At 40.0% G+C, this 22,056-nt stretch overlaps 6 protein-coding genes and 2 pseudogenes across 9 annotated transcripts; 1 reads left to right on the forward strand and 7 right to left on the reverse strand.

Annotated features, from left to right (window-relative positions):
* Nucleotides 1-1,012: 1,012 nt before the first annotated feature.
* Nucleotides 1,013-2,937, reverse strand: LOC110424745 (COBRA-like protein 10 pseudogene; annotated as a pseudogene).
* An 824-nt stretch (nt 2,938-3,761) lies between these two features.
* LOC110424233 (CRIB domain-containing protein RIC10-like) lies at nt 3,762-6,729 on the reverse strand. 2 transcript variants are annotated; one of them, XM_021438771.2, is made up of 5 exons: nt 6,088-6,729; nt 5,665-5,821; nt 5,405-5,502; nt 5,188-5,284; nt 3,762-4,390 (listed from the first exon to the last, which is right to left on the reverse strand). In XM_021438771.2, exons 2-5 carry the CDS (start codon nt 5,720-5,722, stop codon nt 4,188-4,190), a joined length of 456 nt encoding a protein of 151 aa, XP_021294446.1. In that variant the 5' UTR covers nt 5,723-5,821; nt 6,088-6,729; the 3' UTR covers nt 3,762-4,187. The 2 variants fall into 2 exon arrangements, with proteins under 2 accessions (XP_021294446.1, XP_021294445.1); XM_021438770.2 differs by having other exon boundaries at nt 5,665-5,818; nt 6,088-6,727.
* Nucleotides 6,730-7,792: 1,063 nt separating this feature from the next.
* On the reverse strand, nt 7,793-9,707 carry PMEPCRA (methylesterase PCR A). Its single transcript, XM_021439511.2, has 2 exons — nt 8,717-9,707; nt 7,793-8,616 (listed from the first exon to the last, which is right to left on the reverse strand). Exons 1-2 carry the CDS (start codon nt 9,654-9,656, stop codon nt 7,925-7,927), a joined length of 1,632 nt encoding a protein of 543 aa, XP_021295186.1. The 5' UTR covers nt 9,657-9,707; the 3' UTR covers nt 7,793-7,924.
* A 1,187-nt stretch (nt 9,708-10,894) lies between these two features.
* On the reverse strand, nt 10,895-13,040 carry NTL (NTF2-like protein). The gene is made up of 2 exons (XM_021439514.2): nt 12,015-13,040; nt 10,895-11,924 (listed from the first exon to the last, which is right to left on the reverse strand). Exons 1-2 carry the CDS (start codon nt 12,315-12,317, stop codon nt 11,850-11,852), a joined length of 378 nt encoding a protein of 125 aa, XP_021295189.1. The 5' UTR covers nt 12,318-13,040; the 3' UTR covers nt 10,895-11,849.
* Nucleotides 13,041-14,820: 1,780 nt separating this feature from the next.
* LOC110424817 (Oligosaccharyltransferase complex/magnesium transporter family protein) lies at nt 14,821-16,147 on the reverse strand. 2 transcript variants are annotated; one of them, XM_021439512.2, is made up of 2 exons: nt 15,245-16,147; nt 14,821-15,175 (listed from the first exon to the last, which is right to left on the reverse strand). In XM_021439512.2, exons 1-2 carry the CDS (start codon nt 16,067-16,069, stop codon nt 15,041-15,043), a joined length of 960 nt encoding a protein of 319 aa, XP_021295187.1. In that variant the 5' UTR covers nt 16,070-16,147; the 3' UTR covers nt 14,821-15,040. The 2 variants fall into 2 exon arrangements, with proteins under 2 accessions (XP_021295187.1, XP_089641061.1); XM_089784935.1 differs by having other exon boundaries at nt 14,821-16,145.
* A 113-nt stretch (nt 16,148-16,260) lies between these two features.
* On the reverse strand, nt 16,261-18,519 carry LOC110424815 (Tetratricopeptide repeat (TPR)-like superfamily protein). Of its 2 annotated transcripts, XM_021439510.1 has the most exons (2): nt 18,068-18,198; nt 16,261-17,912 (listed from the first exon to the last, which is right to left on the reverse strand). In XM_021439510.1, exon 2 carries the CDS (start codon nt 17,868-17,870, stop codon nt 16,767-16,769), a length of 1,104 nt encoding a protein of 367 aa, XP_021295185.1. In that variant the 5' UTR covers nt 17,871-17,912; nt 18,068-18,198; the 3' UTR covers nt 16,261-16,766. The 2 variants fall into 2 exon arrangements, with proteins under 2 accessions (XP_021295185.1, XP_021295184.1); XM_021439509.1 differs by having other exon boundaries at nt 16,261-18,519.
* Nucleotides 18,520-18,802: 283 nt separating this feature from the next.
* On the forward strand, nt 18,803-20,416 carry LOC110423827 (UDP-glycosyltransferase 73E1 pseudogene; annotated as a pseudogene).
* A 119-nt stretch (nt 20,417-20,535) lies between these two features.
* Nucleotides 20,536-21,990, reverse strand: LOC110423828 (thiamine thiazole synthase 2, chloroplastic). Its single transcript, XM_021438225.2, has 2 exons — nt 21,002-21,990; nt 20,536-20,909 (listed from the first exon to the last, which is right to left on the reverse strand). Exons 1-2 carry the CDS (start codon nt 21,902-21,904, stop codon nt 20,742-20,744), a joined length of 1,071 nt encoding a protein of 356 aa, XP_021293900.1. The 5' UTR covers nt 21,905-21,990; the 3' UTR covers nt 20,536-20,741.
* Nucleotides 21,991-22,056: the final 66 nt, after the last annotated feature.

Consider the following 22,056-nt stretch of genomic DNA (forward strand, 5'->3'; position numbering starts at 1 on the left):
ACACTGTAATGTTATTTTTCCTGTAATCACATTACTTGCAATCACATTACTTGCAATCACATTACCTATAATTACATTGCATTATAATGTACTAAACGTCACTTAAGTGAATAATTGTACATAAATTATTTAATTGCATGGGACTATTTCTAGCAAAGAATCTTGTTTGCTGAAATGGAGACAACTTTTTGATAAGTAGTTGAGACGAGCTCTAATGTCATTCACTAACTACGGTCTGATTAAACAGGGTGTTATTGGTTGACTTTAAGCTACACCTAAAACTTTTGAAAAGTTCCTCCCGTGCTAAATATAGTACTATCACTATGCTGCCACAACATGGTAGCCAAAAAGCTTTTTCCCTGTTGAGAGTGTTTTCCACAAGAAGGTTCTGCCTGGTAACCCCTTTCCCAATGCTTCTACTACTGTCAGAACGTTCGCCAGGGTTTTTTTTCTCCAAAACTGACTGATCTCTTCATTGTTCCTCATTATTGCAAAGGTAGCCGGTGTTGTCTGTAATCGGAGGCGTCCATCGGACTTCAACTTTTGGAGAGTAGTATTTAATCTATCAAGGATTACTAACCTGTTTGATTACTCAGAAAAGGTTTTAGAACTAATTTTTGTTTCAGTTGAAAATGATTGTAGAAAAACGGACTAAAATGGGCCTTACATGGGGTTTTATAGGACTCTTCTGGCTTGGGCCTATCTGTCAAGTTCCGACTAGAAATGACCTTAGCTCCAAAGCTTAAACAGCCCAACACAAGGACTTGGTCAGAAACTGGCAAGTTCAAGACCCAAACAGGGGCCGAGGCCGACCAATTAATAATGCCCATCCCTATGCCGCTCTGTTCTGTATCAGCTGAAGTCGATGGAAATGATATGAATCATGAAACTTAAGTAAAAATTTGAACAATGAAATGTTTACTGTTAACTCTAGCTTCTGTCTGTAATGGAGTTGAACTGTCTGTCTCCCTAAAGAGTGATACTAATTGAAAAAATGGAAAACCTCATTCCTTCAGTTGTGAATTTCTATCAACAAGAGGCTCATAATTGTGAAAAGAAGTACTAGCACCAAATTTAATCTACATCGATTTCCACTTCCAATTGGAAGACGTGTAGGGAGTGCACACTCTTCCCCATTGAAAAAGACCCTTGAAGGAAATCCATTTCCTTCTGCTATATTGATCCCCTGTTTGCGCTTCTTTTTAAAGGAAATGACAGATTGCTGTTTCCCTGGCACATTTGGATCTGTTTTTGGGTTTGAACCATTCACCTCTCCCATCAAATAATTCAAACCTGGTAGGCCTTGGATGAAGATTGTGTTGTTGAGTTTTGTCAGTAACGTTCCATTGAAAGAGTAGAGCTTTTCGTAACCACTACCAGCTTTCTTAAACTGAATTGCTGTGAACCAGTTTTCAAAGTTGATTCTTTCCCAGTTGAAAAGGGTGATTTGAGCGGCCCATCCATGGTTGTAATCCGAAATGACGTGCCAATTTATGCCAACTCCACAATTGTCGCTACAAGGCACTGGCTTGGGGACAGGAAAATGCTTAAGTGCTGCCCAAGCTCTGGCTTTTGCTGACCTGTTTGCAAAGGGAACAAGAAGGGCCTCTGCAGGAAGAAGCATTGCCGGTTTCTTCGGATTGCATTTTTCTGTATCTTCACAGCCACAGGCACAAGTGTCGCAAGGTATGACAGACTCGTCGTAATAACCAGAGAAGGAAACACAACATTTAAAATTTCCTTCGGTCGGCCTCGGGATGTTACAAGCCACTTGCCAGCTTGCAAGCGCATCTTTTGTAGCTTGAAGCCCACTTGGAAAACCGACTTGGATTTGCTTCCACCCATGGTTTCTGGAAAAAGGGTACCATTTCTGTAGCAATACGGTATCTTTCCCAACTCGGTGTCATTTGCTCTCTCCGCAGGCAAGTCAAAAATAATAGGATTCTTCTGGCAGTTCAAAACATTAGAAAAATCCATTTCTTGGTAGTACTGCCCAGCAAGACCATATATACAGCCTGCCGTGTCTACTTCTCGCACATAAGCTCCTTTCATTGAGTATATGAATTCCCCTCTCATCCACTCCCAAGTCAAGTTCCAATGACCAAGACGACCCAAGGGGTTACTGTTCTCTATCGTCACCTGAGCAAGGTAGTTGTTTCCGTAGGATTGAGTAACATTATAAGAAATCGAAAGGTCCCCTTTCTGGCGTGGCAAGAACTTTGTTTTGAGGTCTTTAGCCATATACTTTGGGTTCCTAACACAACATACGTACATTGCGGTCTCTGTCGGTGAACAACACGAACTTTTTTATTGTTATGCCTCAGAAAGCGAAGGGAAAGTATAGAAAGAAAGACAGACAAAAGGAGGACTTTTAAGTACTCGCTGCGTTGAGTCGGTGCTGGACATTTGTATCCATCGTTTACAAGTTTTATTGTTTTAGGCATTGGGATCCTAGGTGGTCTCAGACCAAACTGCGTGCCACTCAATTCAATTTGCGCTTGAATTTGGTTAAAATCATCGGCTGTGTCAACGGATGTTTCGAGATCAGATTAACTGTATCCTGAGAGGTAAGTTACATTGCCAACGGCAGCAGGAAAATCCCCACCATTCGTTAAAAACTGCTCCACCTGCTGAAACTGGTATCTCCTTGTATCGAAACCCAATGAATATCTTCCAGGCCTGTAGCACATATGTTCCTGTGTTCATCATCGTGGCTGTGGCTTTGAACGCCCAGGCTTGAGCTGTTGCATTCCTCACATGCGGATATTCTTTTGTTCAAGAGATGAAATTGTAGGAAACGAAAATCCCATTACAATTTTCTTGCCCCTCGGGAAGCGTAGGTTGTGCCTCGGTATCATAATCTTGGTCTAAACAAAAATGATTTGTGGAACAAAACTGAAACAACATGAAGCCTAAGACTTTCCATGACAATTTCATGTCTTCCTACTCGACAGAAACTCAGAGATAAAACATTGAATCACCTAGCAATTACTTAATCTTGATCAAACAAAAACTATTTGACGCTCTAATGGAAACTGTTTGTAGTACTGGATTCTACCAATGAAATTGCAGGCGTCAGTGCATATGGCAGAGAAGAGAACAGAGGGAGAGATTGAGAAGAAAGAGTATGGAGGAAAGGTTGAATCGAAATGTTGGATGCTGCAGTCAGAATTAATGTAGAATAAGTCAAGCCTGAAACCTCCTCCTCTAAGTTTGCAATGTATTTGGAAGGGATGCAATTGGCTGCCATTTGAAGCTGTAATTCTAGTATTTAGTAAGTGACTCATAAACCATTACTTTGACAATATTTCTAATCGTTTTCCTCTCTCTTCTAACTTTCATACTAAAATTTAGGTAAACTCTTACAATCTTTTGTGATTTTAATTATTTTACACTACATTTTGTAGTTTTTTCCTTTTTTCTCAAATAATACGGGATAGGTTATTAATTGTCCCAAAAAATAATCAAAATACCTTCAATTCAAAGTTAACCTATTTATTTTCACGTAAAGATATTTTTGTAATTTTACTAGACAAAATTTATCAACAGGGTGCTAAGTCGGAAAAAAGAAATTTCCTTAAACAAATGCATTAATCAAATTATAAGAAGGTTTATGTTGTGGTTTTTGGAATTATATCATTCCTGACAGGGAATTACATCAAAAGACTCTTGGATTCCCAAGCTAAAACATGGACTGCAACCATTTGATTGACCTGAACATAAACATCTTCCCGTTTATGGGATCCTTTCAAGCAGCAAGATTCCTGAAGATAAACTATCGTTTCATCCATAAGCAACAAGGAGAAAGATTAGATTCCTTTACAAACTTGTTCGAGTCCAATTATCTGAATCAGCAAAACTTTCCACCAACACAACTACAATACAACTCCCCTGCATGATTATTCCTTGGTGTAAACCAAAAATTTGCTTCTGGCTATATAGATAAGTCTCACCCTGGATATCGATCATTCCTTTTTGTTCATGTTATCAACCCTACCTAATGTACTTTTACCCTTCTGTAAATTAAATATGAATTCTAATTTACACAAGCTTTGCTCAAATTCCTACACTTTTTTGTCTGTCTTCATGAATATCTTGAGTACTGAAAGGAACTTCTGCAATCTTGTCTCTGCGTGTTGATTGTTTATCAGTTGAAACCAAAGGCCACAAATCTTGCAGGATGATCTCTAAGTTTCAAGGCCTGTTGATGATCCCAATTGTGTGTATATGGCCTTGGTCTTTGATGTTCGCGAAGATTTTGAGGAAGACTTGGGAGAGGAAGTCGTCTTCTTTTTCCATTTTTGTTTCTTGGGAATATTTGGAGGATCTGCGGAAGACAGGTCTCTTATCATCTGTCTTGCAGGTTCGCATCCCATTGATTGTTCAAAATCTGTCACAAATCAATGAAAGGCATGATCAGAATGTTATATTAGTTTAACAGTGTTATTACCTGATCACAATATATTTAGTAAATGACTGTTGATAGTTCCATGAAGAATGATCAAAGTGTGTTACAAATTCTAACAGAGAAAAACCACAAAGTCACATACCCGCCCAAACCAGGACAGAAAACAAAGAGGTAAATCCCAAGACATCTTTCCAAACAGAAATTTTCATGGAAAAGTGAACCAGTTCCACGAAGTTCTCTTCTTTATCAAAAGGGAACAAGCAAAAATAAGAGTTGTCACTGTTAACATTATGTCCATATGGCCAAATATCATCAAAACTTAAATGCTGAACAGCTTTCAGACAGATGACATGAGCTAAGTCAACAGTGCTACCAAAAAATCCTTCTTAAAACCAGAGTTATGGAGGCAGTAAAATTATTGCAAGGGACCACCGAAAAGGTCTCGAGCTTAGGACTAGAAGCTTACAGATTCTCCTTGATATGGATGTTTTGTCCCGTGACAGAAGAGCCAAACTCTCCCTCTTGGGAGCTAAATAATTTAAAAAAGTTTCTCCATGTCTTGGAAATTTAGCTTCAATCAGTCGAGGCATAAAACATTATCAATCTGACCCGTGAAAAGGGCCCTATTTTCTATTGTCTTATTAGGAACTCCCCACATGATACCAGACAATGCTTCAGGATTGCATAATTTAGAAGTATAGCTATTCACTTGGCTTTACCTACTGTTCTCTTCATTTACTATATCAAAAGAAAATAAGTTAAATTGAGAGAAAACATGCCTTGAGAGGACCACGTGGAAAGAGGTGTAGGATTAGAGCCTCTGGAGTTTCCGATGGATGTTGCTGTGAAATCAGGGCCTGTCTTGAATTCATTCATCTGCCTCAACCAAGGCAACAATTAGGAGAGACACAACAGGCTTTGGCGTATGTAAATTTTAGTGTTTGAATATTCAATCAAAATGTTGATAGAAAATGCAAAAAAATGTAGACAACATACCCAACTGGGTGCAGTGCCAGAAGGGCCATCCCAACCAATGTGTGCCACATGTTTAACATCTGTCGGGTACCCAATTTCCATCTCTCGCTCCTTCACAACTACAAACAACAATACCCTTTCCCATCTCAGTTCCAAAGCAATCAAAACCCATCACAAATACAAAAGCAACCCAGGAAAAATGCTCAGATGCATTCATATTTCAAACACTTAGATGCATACACACAGAAATATGCAAAATAAACAGACAGAAAGTGCCTCACCAAAGATTTGGGAGATGAATTTGAATCCTTTGTAGATCCCTTTGATCTTGGTAGCCATGATGGTGGACTAGGAACACAATGGAACAGCCGGTTTCAAAGAATGATGCAATATTGAAGGAACCTCTAGATAAATTAGGAGAGATTGCACTTTTGCCTGCTGGAAAGTAGTTGTACTTAGATGAGATTTGTTTATTTAAGCTTTTAACAATTACCAAAAGAAAAAAAATCAAAAGGAAAGGACAAAAAGTTGCTGCGTATCAGAGGAGTAATTACATGTGATTGAGGAACTCTATTACCCGTGAAACAAGGTTGGTATCTATCCTTGGAACTAAAGCAAATTATGATGCTACATCGATGAAAGATACGGTCCTATACATCATTTACAATCTTTTAAGAGTAAAGAAATAAATAATTGTAATGTACCTATAAGAACACGGTGACAATGATGGCTGGAAGATTCAAGAGAGAATCAACTTCTCCTCCAAGCATTGATGCAAGGTTCCATTCTTCATCTGGTTTGCTATCACTTTTGATGAATGGAAAAACGTGCAAAAAGGAAACCTCGGAGAAAAAACCAAAGAAATCCAACAGAGAGACAAACAACCCTTTTAAAGAAACAAACGAGGAAGGAAGGAAAACGGAGGCTTCAAGAGAAATGAAGAGAAGAGGGTTCTAAAGGGAAGAGACGAGGAGGTGGGGGTGGGGGGGCCATGAAAAGAATTAAGAACCTCCAAAAACGAAGGGCGAGAGATATTGGGTCTTGAAAGACAGACAAAACAAACAAAGAACCCAGTCACGACATAGAAAAATCGGGTGGTGGCTTCGTTAGTTTGGTTAACGGGCACGAGATTGTGACAATATTTGTTGTTGGGCGTAGGCTGCTTTGTTGTCTGAGCGAGTAAAGCGCGGAACTCAGGTATTTTGTATGTCTTTTTAAGGCTGCTCTGGAAGGAGAAAATGCAGAGTGCCTCTCTCTTAAAATACGGGCAAAAACCAAAAGACATGAGAGAGAAATGCAGTGCATAGACAACTAAACAGACAACTGTTGCAGTTTTGACGACTTCTTCAGGTTAAACGTCAGAAGTTCAATTCCACCATGTAAAACTTGTATTACTTATAATGACCTTATATTAATATGTTCATTCTTCAAAGGATGGTCCATTTTGAGGAAGGGGAAAAGAAGAAACAACTATCAAAAGTCAAAACACCATACAGAACAAATCATTCATTTCATTTGGTTCAATAACAGAAACGTATCTCTTTCATAACTGTCAAGCCATTTTTATTAATCTTTCGTGCCGCCCACATGGAGAGTCATACATTTAAATATCATGCCTGGGAGGTTTGAATCTGATTTTGTAACAATGTCTTCCTCTCAATTTGCTTACAGAATCCTTCCAAGGGTATTACAATATTCCTACTGCGCCTGTGACCACATCACCTTGCAATCTTATACAGCTAATTAAATTTCCATGTTTCCTTGTTGGGAAAAAACTCACAATATCTGCTCATAGGTAATTCAGACAATAATATGCTGAGAATTGTTGATTGTTGCAGCCACGTTTCGGTGCAGCTGTCTCTTACAATGAAACACACACCTTCTTACCTTTGACACAATCTAAACCAGACAATTTATTCCAACGATCTGAACAGGAAATAAATTTGAGTATGTACAATTTCATAGTTCACGTCAACAAGCAATGTATTGTTTGTTTTGATTTATTAAGTTTAATGGTTTACAGATTGAAGATGGTGTAGATATTTAAATACCTAACTTTACTCTCGTACAAGGTCGTAGTGGCATTTACAACTCCCTTTAAAACCATGACACACAAAGTGTTAATTAAAAGAATAATGTTTTTCCATCTGTAGGAATCTAAGGGCACCATAGTTGAAAACACCATCTAATTACTAGACTCTTACTGAAACCTGTGCCATTGTTCAAAGAAAATGTTAATTTGTTTTCTTACAAAAGTTGAAGCACTAACTGAGAAGTAGAGTAGTCAGCAAATGTCAATTTTAGCTCAACTAAAACCAAGGTTAGTAATAGTTTTCCATCCAAATTAGTTTAGTTGATGAGTAAGACAGCAGCAAATTGTTGTATCCTTGCTTCAAAGCAATCAATGAATTAATGAACTAGAACTTCATTGAACCACAAACTCATGTCAGTGCATTGGCAAAATATACAATGAAAGGGATGGTGGAGAACTTCCATTTATTCAATCAAAACAGAACAAGTTGAAAGAGGCGTAGCTGTTGTTTACAGACCTTCTGTATAAGCCACCCCGGTTGATTGCAACCAAGATCCTCCTTGAATGAGCTCGGCCACAGTGAACGGCTTGGCCTCTTCCGCCTTGATCAGGACTTGGTGGCCTGGCCATTTCACTCGCTTGCTAGTTCCAGCTCCAGGTCCCCTGTTCATGTACTCCCCATAGTATAATGTCTTCAATGCAAAATCCCCATTCCAAATTGACCATCCCGAGGGGTCAATATGGTCACCAATGTAGGATTGCATCACAACAGTTCTTGAATACTCCTTCCAGGGCCGGCCCAAATATGACTTGATGGAGGCTTTAACGGGCTCAAGATCAGCACTTGCTATTATATTACAGTTTTGGATCGAAGAACCAGTGTTTTGGTTTGGGTCTATTCTTCCTTGAGCGGTGACCATGTTTGATTGTGAGCTCATGGCCTTTCGGGCTACGAGTTTGCAGTTCTGGAACACCACGGCCGCATTACCAAATATGAAGTCCACCGTGCCAGTGACGTAGGAATCTCTGTAGAATTGGCGGTTGGAGTGGGTGTAGAGAGTGTCCTGGTAAGCATCGATCTTGCAGCGGTTTATGACAGATTGATCGGCTCCTACACGGAGGGCTACTGCTTGATGCTTTTCTGGTCCAGCTGTGTTCTGGAACCATATGTCTTGGGCTATAAATCCATCACCAACAGCCGCTGCATTGGCAAAAGCAAGTAAGCCATAGCCGATATACTATTAGCGGCAGTGACAGAAGGAAAATGGCTGCAGAAGATTAATGAAGGATAAGATCTTTACCAACAGTGGCTGATTTGAAGGTTGTAGTTCCATCAACGAAATTTAGGCTACCGGTGATAATCGTCGAATTCATGCCATCACCAACAATCATTAAATTCTTCTTCTTCTTTCCTATCTCAACGTTTTCTTTGTAAGTACCGTTTTTCACATAAATTATGTACCTGATCTTGCTTTTATCTGGTGCTGCTGCCACAGCCTCCGCTAGCGTCTTGTAGTTGCCACTGCCATCCTTGGCCACCACGACATTGGCCTTAATGTCATTAGGCAAAGCCTGTAAAAGCTTCCGATCTTTACCGCTGACCCATGATGGAAACTCATCGATCAATGGCTCCACAAATCTTGTCTTCCCAGGAGAAATCGAAACAAAAACGGCTAGGGAGGTTCTTGCTCTTGATATCAGGTCATTTAGCCCTGGCTCCATGAGGATCCTGGCTGACCCTCGTAGCCCATCCAAGCACGTGACATGGTTGGTGAGCACACTACTTAGCCACGCGTGAGCATCTAAAAGGGAATAGACATCTTTTTTTCCAAGAGCAACCATAGAATCCCCGATCCTATCCATGGATGACTCCATCAACTCCAGGCAATCAGCCAAAGCTGCTTGATCTCTAGGATTGTTGATCCGATGCTTAAAGTTGTTGGCCAGGTTGATGGCATTTTGCATCTGAGCTGTGGATTTCTCTAAGAAGGCATGTAGTACATCAACATCCTTCATTTTCATAGTTGAGTTTGAGGCTACCTCCGAGAGCAAGGCCGAACATGATTTCTGATCAACAGCTTCCAGACATATTTGGTCTGGTAAGGGAGTAAAGGAGCTGAGTTTTACTAAACGAATAGTAACTAGAGCAGCTGAGCATACTATAGCAGCGATGGAGAAAATTAGGGGGAGAACCTTGCTGGATTTTGGTCTGTGCAGTAGAGGCTGATGGGTAGTAGCCATGCTATAGTAACTGAGCTTGCTAAGCTTAATTGCAGACTTGCAGTCCTTGGCTCTTTTGTCCTGTAGTCCTTAAATAAGCAGCAAGAGATCCTAATACGAGGTTTTTTTTAATCACCGCCCTGGAGATAATGTATAAAATGAGAAAAAAAATCAAAAGTATGGTGTATGGTTTCTTATATACTATATAATATAGTAAAAGTCATTGTTAAAATTTACCTAAAAATTTAAGTAAATCAATCACTACTAATAATTTGAATTTAATTTTTTAATATTTATGTAATTTAAATTGAAAAAATTATTAAATTAATGGTTTTAGAATATGTATTAGTGCGATGTGAATTTTCATATTGTGCTGATGAGATTTTAGTTGTGTGAAGTGTGTCTTCGTCCTCCTAGAAGATGACAGCTATCATTAACTACGCTTCGTGATGATCAGAGTTTCTTATGGATCATTTGTCAACTTGGACAAAGCAAACATGGGACAAATTGACATTAGTTTACACGTTATGCGTTCTTCTGGGTCCCGTATGGCTAACTGGTTCAAAGAAGTAGGCAGTACGAGCTTGCAAATCCCCGAGCTAGCTTGCTAAAGGAACAAGCTCGATCCCCTTTTGTTCTTCAACTAAGGCTAAAGATTCAAACGTCTGACATGATTAGGTATTGACAATTTCTTGTATGCCAATAAGCAAAGGCTAACTTTTGGAAAAAAACGTTCAATGGTTTTGTCAAAATTAAGTGTAGACGCGATCAGTTATTAGTCTCAATAAATATTAGTTATGCAATCAATTATTTAACATTTAAATTTACACGTCTGATTCAAATCAATATTACAACAATTTTTCTTTTTTTTTGTGTCATTATTTTGTGTTAATGAGATTATCTATTTATATGGATATAGTATTGATTTTTATTAAAATTTTAAAATATATATTTAATTTAAAATCAATTAGTAAAGAGCGAAGAGACTTATTTATAAATATTCATTAAAGTTTAATATTTCTCTTTATGTGTAAGGATAACAGATTTATTATATAATATTAATTGCAAGAAGGTCAACGAAAAAAAATAATTTAGATCTTGCTATGAGATTTTTTTTTATCATCATTTCAATATGTAAAAATAACACATAACATTAATTATGAAAAAATTAATTAATAAATGAAGATAACGTCTCTTATAATACCATGTTAAAATTAAAAAAAAACAAATTTATTTATATTTAAATGCATAGTTATGTAATTTAATGGCTAATGGGATTCTAGAGCTCTGAATGGATCCATCAAGCAAGACAAGTCTAGAAAAAAGAAAAGCAAAGGGATCATGGTGCCGCTGTCTGGCACTTTAAGATCCAAGTGGGGGATTTTCTATCCTCCTTAAAAACAATGGGAGCCATCATGATCGAGCAGAAATTCACCACAAACAGAACCCCATAAAGTAATTTTAGAACATGAACATCGCCACTCATCGATCTTCCTTCAACATTTGCGAGTCATTGATTCACCGACTCACCTTTATCTTCCACTCTTTCTTATGCACTTTTTCCTTTTTCCCCTCTTTTCTCTCTCTTTTAGCAACGTGATGTCCACCCACAGCACATCCAAATCATTCCTCTAACTAGCCTGCACAAACTTTGTATCCATTTTCCAAATAAAATTATGGGTAACCCAACATTGTTTACTAGATAATCTTGGAATAATTTACAATAGTATTTGGTTTTATATGGTACTTTTGCTTCAACTTGCAAAAGGATATATTTGCATTTCATCATGATGTTTCTTCTACGATATCTTTTGATTTTAGCAGTACAATGGGCTACATGTCCATGGCTGCCATTTTGAACCAGATATGGGGTTTTAATCATAACCCAAACCTAATTCGTAATGGCCTACAGGAACAATTGAATTAAAACATGGCCCAAGGAGCTTTCAAAGCTTCCAGGGACCAATTTTTGTGCGTTTCGTAACTGTTCTGGTTATGCACACAAGGGATTGAGGAGGATTCCTGGTGAATGAAATAGTATCAGTAGGCACGCTTGACGACTGCAAACTGCTGCTTCTCTATCAGAGAAAAGGAGTTGGAGAGTGAAAGAAGTGCGAGGCAAGGTAACTTGGGTTTTCTTTTTATTCAAGAAATCATTGGTGATCGAGATGAGTTTACAATACAAATGATCGAATGGGGGAAAGTGAAAAGAATTCAACCATAATTAAGCCGGAATATGTCGTTCTGCACGAAGAAGCTTCCTTGAAGCATGGGGATTAAATGAAACATCTGTAACGAGATTAAAACAAGAGATTTCAATAATGTGAAATGGAAATGCATTAAGGGCGAGGACTGAACTTTTGAGTAAGAAACAATAACCTGGCTGAACCGCAAATGGTGCTCCTCGCCTGGCAATTGGAGGCTGCCACTGACAAAAACCACAATGCCACCGGTGAAAGAACAAGGTTGTGAATCGATGGTGCTGATCTCATGTCGGCATTGATCGAATGGCAACTGGTTGAGCTTGGCAGTGATGTCGTCAACCCCTTGTATCTTCTGACCCTCGAACGTCAACATGGAGGTAGGCTGGTAGAGCGAAGAGAGTGCAGGCCGATCATTGTCGAAAAGATGGTAAAAATGATCCACGAATGCCTTCCCGACCAAATCAACTTGTTCTTCCATTGGCTCTCTCAATACTCACAAGGTTCCCTTCTTCTCTACTGTCACATGGCATGGAAATATAGGAAGCATGAATATGCCATAAAAGAGCATATCATGTGGGCTAAGCAACCTAAAAGGCAAAGATGACATTGGACTGGCTCCTGGGTTCCCACCAGATGACTACAATGCCCTCATTTATTCACCGTTTGCCCAAAGGGAAGAGATTTGCCCTTTTCTTTCCTTCCTACTAAAAGAAGGGTGCAATGGTAATTGAAGGATGCAGGAATCCACACCGCTGCATTTATACGCAAAGTTGCATTGGTCGGGGTGGAAATAGCGTAAAGAGTCGATGTTCCTCGAAGGCTTTAATGGAAATAAGGCGCCAACAACCAGGAATTAGCTTAGGTTTAGGCCAGCACAATTCAGAGCTTTCCTAGCCGTCCAAAGGCACTACTCCTTGGCTACTAAGTCCAAAAGTCATTGGTACACAAACCTAAAAGTGCAAAAACGGATCAGAAAGTGAAGAACTTAGGGGTGGGCGGCCGAAAGTATGGAATATATTCCTTTTCCTGATCAACTAACCCTCTTTAGGCGGATGCCGGTAGCTTGATCAAAGAGGGTTTTGTTAGATACCTTGTCTCCACTTAGCCAGTAGGCCACATCTCCATAATCAACTAATTGGAATTGAGTTACTAACAAAGAAGGGTATTGATTTAGATCCCTATCATCGATGTGGAACTACAATCTGTTTGCTTTTACATATGAAAAACCAAGAAATATTCCATTTCGCTTGAGTAGAAGTATTACTAGCAATTAGAGCAAGACCATCCAACTACCATCCTCTTAGTGGGAATTAGCAGGAATGATTTCCAAGATATCACAAGGAGCAAGAGTCCAGGTCCTGCTCTTTCGGAAATTTGTAATTCATACAGGCGCAGGGCAAGCCTCTGAAAAAGCTTTGAATCAAGAGGCTCAAGTAAATTGGTCTTGGTTTAGAATCAAGGTCTCAAGTTCATGGCTTTTCATATTCATTACTCTTGGTTGAGAATAAGGTGCATAAGGCATATGAGTGGTGCTTTGGGCCTCAACCTATTTGCAACTTTAAGCAGCTTCATATTGTATAGCCCTAAGACGGTGAGTTCTCAAGTCCTGAACAAGTATGTAGTTAAAAAAATAACTCTTCTTAAGCAGCCTCTCAGACAAACGTCAACATAGAATGATGTCCCAAATAACTCTAAACAATCAGGGTTCAAGAATATTAAAGCACATTTCAAAGCTTTGCCAGAACATGGATACTGTTTTCTATAACCATTAATCGACAAGCCAAGGTTCAAATAGGAAATCAAGCGCATTCTATGCTGAAAATCAAAAAAATAAAGGAAGAAATAACAAAAACTTTATGTTTCCCATGTCAGGGCTAATTTGAATAACCCAACGAACTATAAGGCATGCAACAAGTACCTAGCACCCCGCATCAACAATTAACATTATCACAATTTATACATTTCAGCATTTCTAGATTACAACCTAGATGACATCTAAGTTGCAATTAATCCAGGTATTGGCATATCATTATTTCCAAACTAGAGAATACATCAAGATAAATAAACCAAAACAAAACTAAATGTAGAAAGAAACTATAACCAGCAAATTTTGCATCAAAATGAACTAAACTTTTCCACTGCCCCTCTTAAACAGTTTGCTCGGATATTCTACTTCCTTAGAATTATTGCACCCTACATGGACGTACACAAGCCATTAAAAGAGGGCCTCCATATCTATTCCAAAACCATTTGGAAGAATTGATCTTACAAAAGAGGGGTTTACTGCCTAATCTCTGTAGATGTGACTCTATGATCATCAAGAACAACTTCAACATGAGCCGGACATGAAAAGACCATGAACTTGGGTGTATGATGCCGAATTTAAACAAAGACACACACTAAGAAGAGTCAGGACAAGTAAAGGCCTCAAAAGGCTAGAACTCAACTGAGCCATTAAAGCTTGGTTTTTGGGCTTCTATACTCAAGATCACCAAACAGCTGAATATCCTGCCATCCCATGCAACATAGCCTCCAAAAGTAATCCAGATTCATCAGCATTTTCAAAAGAGATTAAACATATTTCTGAAGTAATAAAAACCTATAGGATTAACCTTTCCAAACCTAAACTTTGCCTGTCATACATCCATAGAATTCCTTTTCAGCTTAAGAATTGAAATCCTTGAACAAACTTTCCAATTCCTACTTAACTGAGACTTAAACAAAATTAGTAACAATTACAATTTACAAAGTTTGTATTAGGACTATCGGTGCATAGAAGTGGACACATACAAATAGAGAGCTAAGCAAGCCCAGCAAATTTTAGTCCATAAGCACAAAGGCATTCGTTCATAAACTGAGAGAAGCTGATCAAGATCTTTCACACCCAAATTAAACATCATAAGGTATGTAAAAGATGAATCTAAGATAAATTTAGAACATAATGCAGCAGGTAAAAACTGAGATAGTTGAACACATAAATGTAAGGCACTATAATTAACATCTGAAAATCTTATAGCAAATGCACTTTTCAAGCAAAGATGTCAACTTGTAATCAACTAATGGTTCTATAAGCCCAACATTTCGTGCAAAGTTATACATTTAAAAATCGAAAATTGATATCAAGTTCTCAACTAAATTCTCCAAATGTCAAAACCATAATTCACCTCATAGTAGCCAAGAAAACAAAGAAGGATAATGCCTTCAGTTCCAACTGGAAGGCCAGAATCCATGAACCCCATATCCAGTCTTCCAATTGTCCAAGAGAATCACTTTCTTCACCGCCCAGAACGAAACGAAAATCGCAACAAGCATCGCCACACGCTTGGCGGTCGCATCCTTGACATAAACAAGCACATGAGTCACGAATGCAAGCAATAATCCCACAATTGTATAAAGAAAACCCACCGCGAACCCTTCCGCTCCTAGCTGCATCCCCGATCCCTGGTAAAAGAAAACCAATTTGTTTGGATCGTTCCTATCCACCAAAAACATCGGCATTTTCCTTATTATATTATGCATTGCCCCCGAAACGCTGAAGAAGTAGACAAAAACGGCTCCGGAAAGCCAAATTTTGGGATCGTGCAAGAGGGTTTCGCCGGCGAAGATTTTCTTGGCGACAAACGGAGACCAAATTAACAAAAGGGCAGCGATTAGAGCGAGTTGCCTTTTAGAAAGAATGGGCGGACGATGGATGGGACCCACGGTGAGTTTTGTTCTGGACTCGATGAACTCGGCCATCGACTCAGCCATTCGGGAGATATCCCCCTGGTCCATTTGCTCCGAGTCATCTTTCAGGGATTTGGCAGTGGGGCCGACGAGGCGGATGTGGGGGAGGGAATTGACGCCGAAGAGGTGGAAGGAGGATTGGGATTCGCGGAACTCGATGTCGCAGAAGAAGAGCTTGGTATTGGAGCTGTTGTTGTTAGTGATGAAAGAGGAGGCGACGAGGGCGAACTCGTTCCGGAGTTCCCGGAGATGGAGCTCGGATTTGTCGTGGAGTTGGGTGGCGTCGAAGAAGATGATGAAAGAGTAAGGGCGAGGGGTTTTCGGGGATGTCAGGAATTTGGAGACGGTCCGGTCGTCTAAGTGGATGACTCCTGATTTTGATTCGGACTGGAGGGCTAGGAGATCGGCTACCAGCTCTGATTCCGATTCAGCTTTGGAAATCACAAGGAAGAGAGACAGAGTGATGAACGACACTACGAAGAGATCAGTGGAAGAGATCGCCATTTCTTCGTTTGTTTACGGAATTGGCACTGAAGCGAGTTTCGTTTGGTTTAACATTCGACGGCACTTGTACCTTGCAGAAGACTTTGACTTGACATTGATGCAGCAACGCAACGGCAGCGTTTCGTAAACAAGATGGATCCTTTCCTTTGGGCCTCAGAGCAATGCTTCATCATTCGAAGTCCAAGTTCAGTTTTTGAGCTCTTAGGCCTTTGTCACACTCTCTCAGGACAAAGCTGGAAAATTTGTTGGAGAAACTTCCTTCTACAAAGAAAGAAATTTTCTTCAAAAGATGTGAAAGGCTTGTTCAAGGTGGTGCAAGCCAGGCTACATCCAAAGACCCAGGAGCCTGCCAATACTGTTTATCAGAAGATCACAGGGCCTGTTCCTGGCCGTACGATGTTTGTATATCTTGGAAAGTTTTTGGAGCCACCAATCTTTCATATTTATAGTTAATTGAATACTTAATATCCTTACTTTTTCATAGCCTGCACAATCGGAGTTTTTGCATTATACTCTAAGCTTATAAATGATTTGTGACATCGAATTTTTATAGCCTGCAAATCAAATTTTGCTTTTCATAACACATCTTTACATAATCCAGGCTTATATAATTTACAATAAAAATGAAAGAATGACATCCTGCCCCATTATCTAAATGGTGTGAGATGAATGTAGTCCATTCACACCACCCCATCTATTACTTAAACCCAGAAATCAGTCGCTTATATGTACCTTTGTCAGGTTTAAGCCCCATACTCAACATTTCGTCATGAATTTTCATGGCTTTTTTCAATTCCTTCATGTGGCAGAGCTCGCGGATCATGATTGTAAAACTTGCACTGTCGACCAAGTTCAGTCCTGTCATATAGTCATACACCCTGACTGCTTCTTCAGCTTTCCTTTCTCTCCAAAGCACATCAAGAATCATGTTGTATGTTGTTACATCTAAGCAGCCCTTCACTTTCTCCATCTTATCATGCAATGCAACAATTTTGTCGACCTGTCTGTTAAAGCAATAATACTGAATCAACGAGCAACAACCAAATGAGTCAGGCAATAACCCTTTCTCTAGCATTAGATCCAGGAGTTCTTCAGCTTTTCTCCAATTCCTTTTACTACACTGTGATGATATATATTTGGATAATTTGGATGCACAAGGATTATGCCCTCTTTTTATAATATCCACTAACAGTTCATATCCATCATCAGACTGATCTTCCTTGCAAAGAGCATTCATAAATGCAGAATAGCAGCTCTCATTCACAATAATTCTCCTTTTCAAAATCATACGATACACTTCTATTGCTTCATCTATTCTTGCTTCCTGTGACAATGCCTTTAGCATAGACCCATAAGTATCATTCCGCAATCTAATATTCTCATCACAAGCCTTCTTAAACAACATTTCAGCTGCATGAGTCTTCCTCAAATCACAAAGCTTTTGAATGATCAAATCCTTTTTAGAATATTGGTGTCTTGGAACTAATTCCTTCTCTACCATCATCCTCAGTATCCTCTCAATTACTTCTCCATCATTATATTTACAAGCCCCATCAAGTATTGAGCTATAGGTACAAAAACTAGTATCAACTTTTCTATTATACATCTCATTTAATCGATTAAATGCAGCTCCAAAATCCCCACTTTTGCTATAAAAATCAATAACAAGATCATAAATTTCAGAATTATAAATGCCCTTTTCTAGCAATCCAACAACTTTCTCCAATTTCCCATTTTTACAAAGAATTTGAGCAACCAATGACCATGAAAATTGATCAGGCTCAATACCAACTCGAAGCATGGCACCTAAAAAAGCGCAAGCTAGCTTTACCTGATTTCCTCTCTGTAAAGCATCAAGCAGCTCATTACATGCACATACTGAAGGAGTAAATCCATGAATTCTCATTTTTCTAAACACCTCTAATCCTTCCATAAAAAGACCCTGTTTTGAATAACATTTGATAACTGAACTTAAAGCACTAGATGGAAAATTTTTACCTTTGGAAGCTTGAATCATAGAATCTGCAACTATTGGTGCAGGATGGGACTGGATCAGAGAGTTTACAACGGGTTCCACAGGTCGACAAAGATCCGACCTGAGCGCAATTTGGATAATATGGCATTGGGACTTAAGGTCTGGTTTAAAACCTAGATGGGTTTTGACCCAGTTGAAGAAAGTTAGAGAGATTTGAGGGTGATGTTGGGTTTTGAAGAGGATTTGGAGGAACAGAGCTGGGGTTAGTTTGGAGGAGAGATTGAGAGTTCGGAGAAGTGATGCCCAGTTATGTCTTTGCAAGAGAATGGATGAGGCCTGCGAAACCAGCTGGCTTTGCTTGATTTGAGCCCTCCAATAAGAAGAAGAATAGGTTGTTCTTGTTGTCGTGAGAGTTGAAAACGGTTTCATGAAACGGTGAGAGCAGTGAAAGTCGTGCATTTGAGTTCAGTTCAGATTCTGTCCCTGGAAGATAGTTGCTTTTATCAAGCAGATGCTTGAACTTTAAAAACCAAGACAAATACAGCAAAACGAAGTCGTTTATAGTGTTCTTTGTTTCGATTTAGTAGGGTGCTCTTGGGCTCAATTAAAGGTCCAAGTCCAACCAGTGTTGGACAATTACCAATTTCTTTGTGTAAAGGACGGTGGTTACATCCTTGGCAAATTGCAACCAGCGTCAGAATGAATGAAAATATAGCATATACTACAGGCTATATGTAAAGTGAAAGTAGTTCATTGGTTCCTAGTAGTGGTTGGTTCTTATTTTATTTGCAAGTGAATCAAACGTAAAATCAGTTGACTAAGCCAACAGATAAGCATAGGCTTGTGTTATTGAAGTACTGATTCGTTAGCAACTGCAATCACAGTACCCATGGCCTCCGAATCAGCTGAGCTTCACTTTGTTTTGGTACCCTTGATGTTTCCAGGCCATCTGCTCCCCATGGCGGACATGGGCAGAGTACTGGCTCAGCATGGTGTGACAGTCACTCTAGTCACCACGCCTCTTAATGCTCTCTGGATTCAAAAGCATCCTTGGTCCTGGTATAGCTTCTGGGGTCCAAACCCGGCTTCTTCAACTAAGATTTCCATGCGTTGAGGCTAACTTGCCTGATGTCTGCGAGAATATAGATGCTCTCCCATCACTGCTCTTGTTCAAGAATTTTATGGATGCTGTTGGCATGTTGCAGCAGCCGCTTGAGCAATTCTTGGAAGAGACACAACCAGAACCAAGCTGTATTGCCTCTGATAGACCGCTTCCCTGGACAATTAACGTCGCTGAAAAATTCAGAATTCCAAGGCTTGTTTTCAATGGGACGAGCTGCTTTACTGCTGTACGCTCACATTTTATTGACATATCAAAGATTTGCGAGAAGGTCTCTGATGATCTGGAGCCTTTTGTGGTGCCTGGTTTGCCGGATAGGATTGAACTAACTAAAGCCCAGCTGCCTGTTAACTTCAAACCAGAATTAGTGGCTTCGAAAGACAAGGAAGAACAGCTGAGGGTAGCGGACATGGCATCGTATGGTTTGGTGGTTAATTCTTTTGAAGAATTGGAATCAGGATATGTTGAAGAATACAGAAAGGTAAAAGGAGACAAGATTTGGTGTATTGGTCCTGTGTCACTTTTTAACAAGGGCGAAATAGATAAGGCTCAGAGAGGAAGCAAAGCCTCTGTTGATTTAAGCCAGTACTTGCAGTGGCTTCATTCATGGCCCCAAAACACAGTTGTTTACGCTTGCATCGGAACGCTAAGCAATGTCGCACCTGAGCAACTGATCGAATTGGCCTTGGGTTTAGAAGCATCAAACCTTCCATTCATTTGGGTTATCAGAGAAGGGAACAAATCTGATGAGCTCAAAAAATGGGTGTCTGGAAGGATTTGAAGAGAGAATGAAAGGGAGAGGCCTAATGATCCATGGCTGGGCAGCGCAAGTTTTAATATTGTCTCACCCAGCAGTAGGAGGGCTATTGACACATTTTGGTTGGAACTCAGTACTAGAAGGAGTTGCTGCTGGTTTGCCAATGGTAACATGGCCACTATCAGCTGATCAGTTCTTCAACGAAAAGTTAGCGGTGAAAGTATTGAGGATCGGGAAAAGGGTAGGAGCTGAAATTGCCATGAGACGGGGAGAGGAAGAGAAGTATGGAGCGATGATCAAGAGAGAGCAAATTGTGAAGGCTATAGACTCAGTAATGGATGCAGGAGGAGAAGGAGAAGAGAGAAGGAAGAGAGCAAGGGAGCTTGGGAGTTGGCAAAGAAGGCATTTGAAAATGGGGGATCTTCCTATCTCAATGTCAACAGGCTAATCAAAGATATTATGCAAGTCAGTGGCAAGAAAGCGCAGGAATGACACAGTTTTGCTGCTGTAAGCAGGCTCTATGAAAATTCCTGCTTATGGTCCGATCATTGTTCAGTGTAATTTTGGTCTTATGCACATGAAAGCTGAATCCAACAAATTGCAGCACAATGAAATCCCAAACTAGTAAAGTGTTTTCTCTCTTCATTTTCCAACATTATGTGAACATTAATCAGAACTCATTTGAACCAAAAATCAAAACCAAGGTCCACTTTTTATTCACATCCAACCCTATCACCCCATCCCAAAATGGTTTAATTTCATCCATATCTTTCTTCATGTATTCCATTCCCCTGAAAATCGAATTCCCTATCATATATTTTCAAGCATCCGTAGTCCCCTCTGTCTCAGCAGCAGCAAGAACAAACTCTGGCTGTACTCTTCCACCTTCGCTGAAGGTCCCATCTATTGCATTAGGCTGCCCCAATGCCTTCAAGGCTAAGTGTGCTGCTTTCTGTCCTGATATCATCATTGCTCCAAATGTTGGACCCTGCAAAAGCAAACCAGCATTACATCGATACCTCAATCAAAATTGAAAAGTCAGAAAGTAATAGAAGTGAATCGAACAATAGTATTATTTACCATTCTTGGGGCTCCATCAATCTCTGCAACTTCCATTCCTGTAACAATCATGCCAGGCACAATCTCCCTGGTAAGCCTGACGATTGCATCCTCTGCAGTGTTCATATCCAGTGCCTTCATTCCCGGGACGCTATCAATCATCCCAATACTCTTCAATCTCTTGACTCCAGTAGCTCCGAAAGGTCCATCATGCCCACAGGAACTGACCACAACCTTGGACTCCATCACATTTGGGTCCATGCAAGATTGTGTGTCATGGTTCATAGACACCAAAGCCCAGTTAGTTACCACTCCGGCAACTCTGTTATCCTTAACTATCAAATCTTCGGCAGCCACAGCATTGAACAACTTCACGTTAGGCCTGGCCAAAAGCTTGCTCATGATTGTTGAGGTGAATAAAGCTGCATGCTTGATGACAACGTAGTTTTCTTGCTCATCATATTGGATGTCGAGCTCATCTAGGAATATGTGAGCTGGTTTGCGCACAACCATGGCTGAAAATAGTTGGCCACCAAGCCATGCGCCTCCACCAGGGCTGACAGACTGTTCAATTATGGCAACACGGACGTTGGGGTTTTTGCTAATCTCGTAAGCACAAGAGAGACCCGCAGAGCCGGCGCCTACGATGATAACATCAGTGTCAGCATAAGTAATCATGTCCATCATGTAACGGCGTGTCATTTCACGAGCGACGTAGGATTCTTTGATGGGTTGGAAGTTAAAGGATTGCAAGTCATAAGGAGGAGAATTCAATGACATGGAAATGGCGGAGTTCTGGGAGGAGGATCTAATGGGAGTGAAGCAAGAAGCAATCGGGGTGCCATGGAAGGATGACTTGTGGTCTAAGAAAGATGGTTTGGGGCTTGGAGACAGTGAGGCGAGGGTTGTCGCCATGGCTGCCATTGATTGTAGTGGAGTGTTTTGAGATGCCTTTGTGTGGTAAATGAAGCAGATACGGTGGGGAGTGATGGGTGACTGAGTGTCAACATGGGGTATTTAAGCTTTTTTGAAGGATGGAGAGATATGATAATATCTTAACTGGAGTATCGAAGCTT

The sequence above is a fragment of the Theobroma umbraticum genome, unplaced genomic scaffold (assembly GCF_002168275.2).
Source record: "Theobroma umbraticum cultivar Fairchild unplaced genomic scaffold, ASM216827v3 scaffold_204.0, whole genome shotgun sequence".
Taxonomy (NCBI): Eukaryota; Viridiplantae; Streptophyta; class Magnoliopsida; order Malvales; family Malvaceae; genus Theobroma; species Theobroma umbraticum.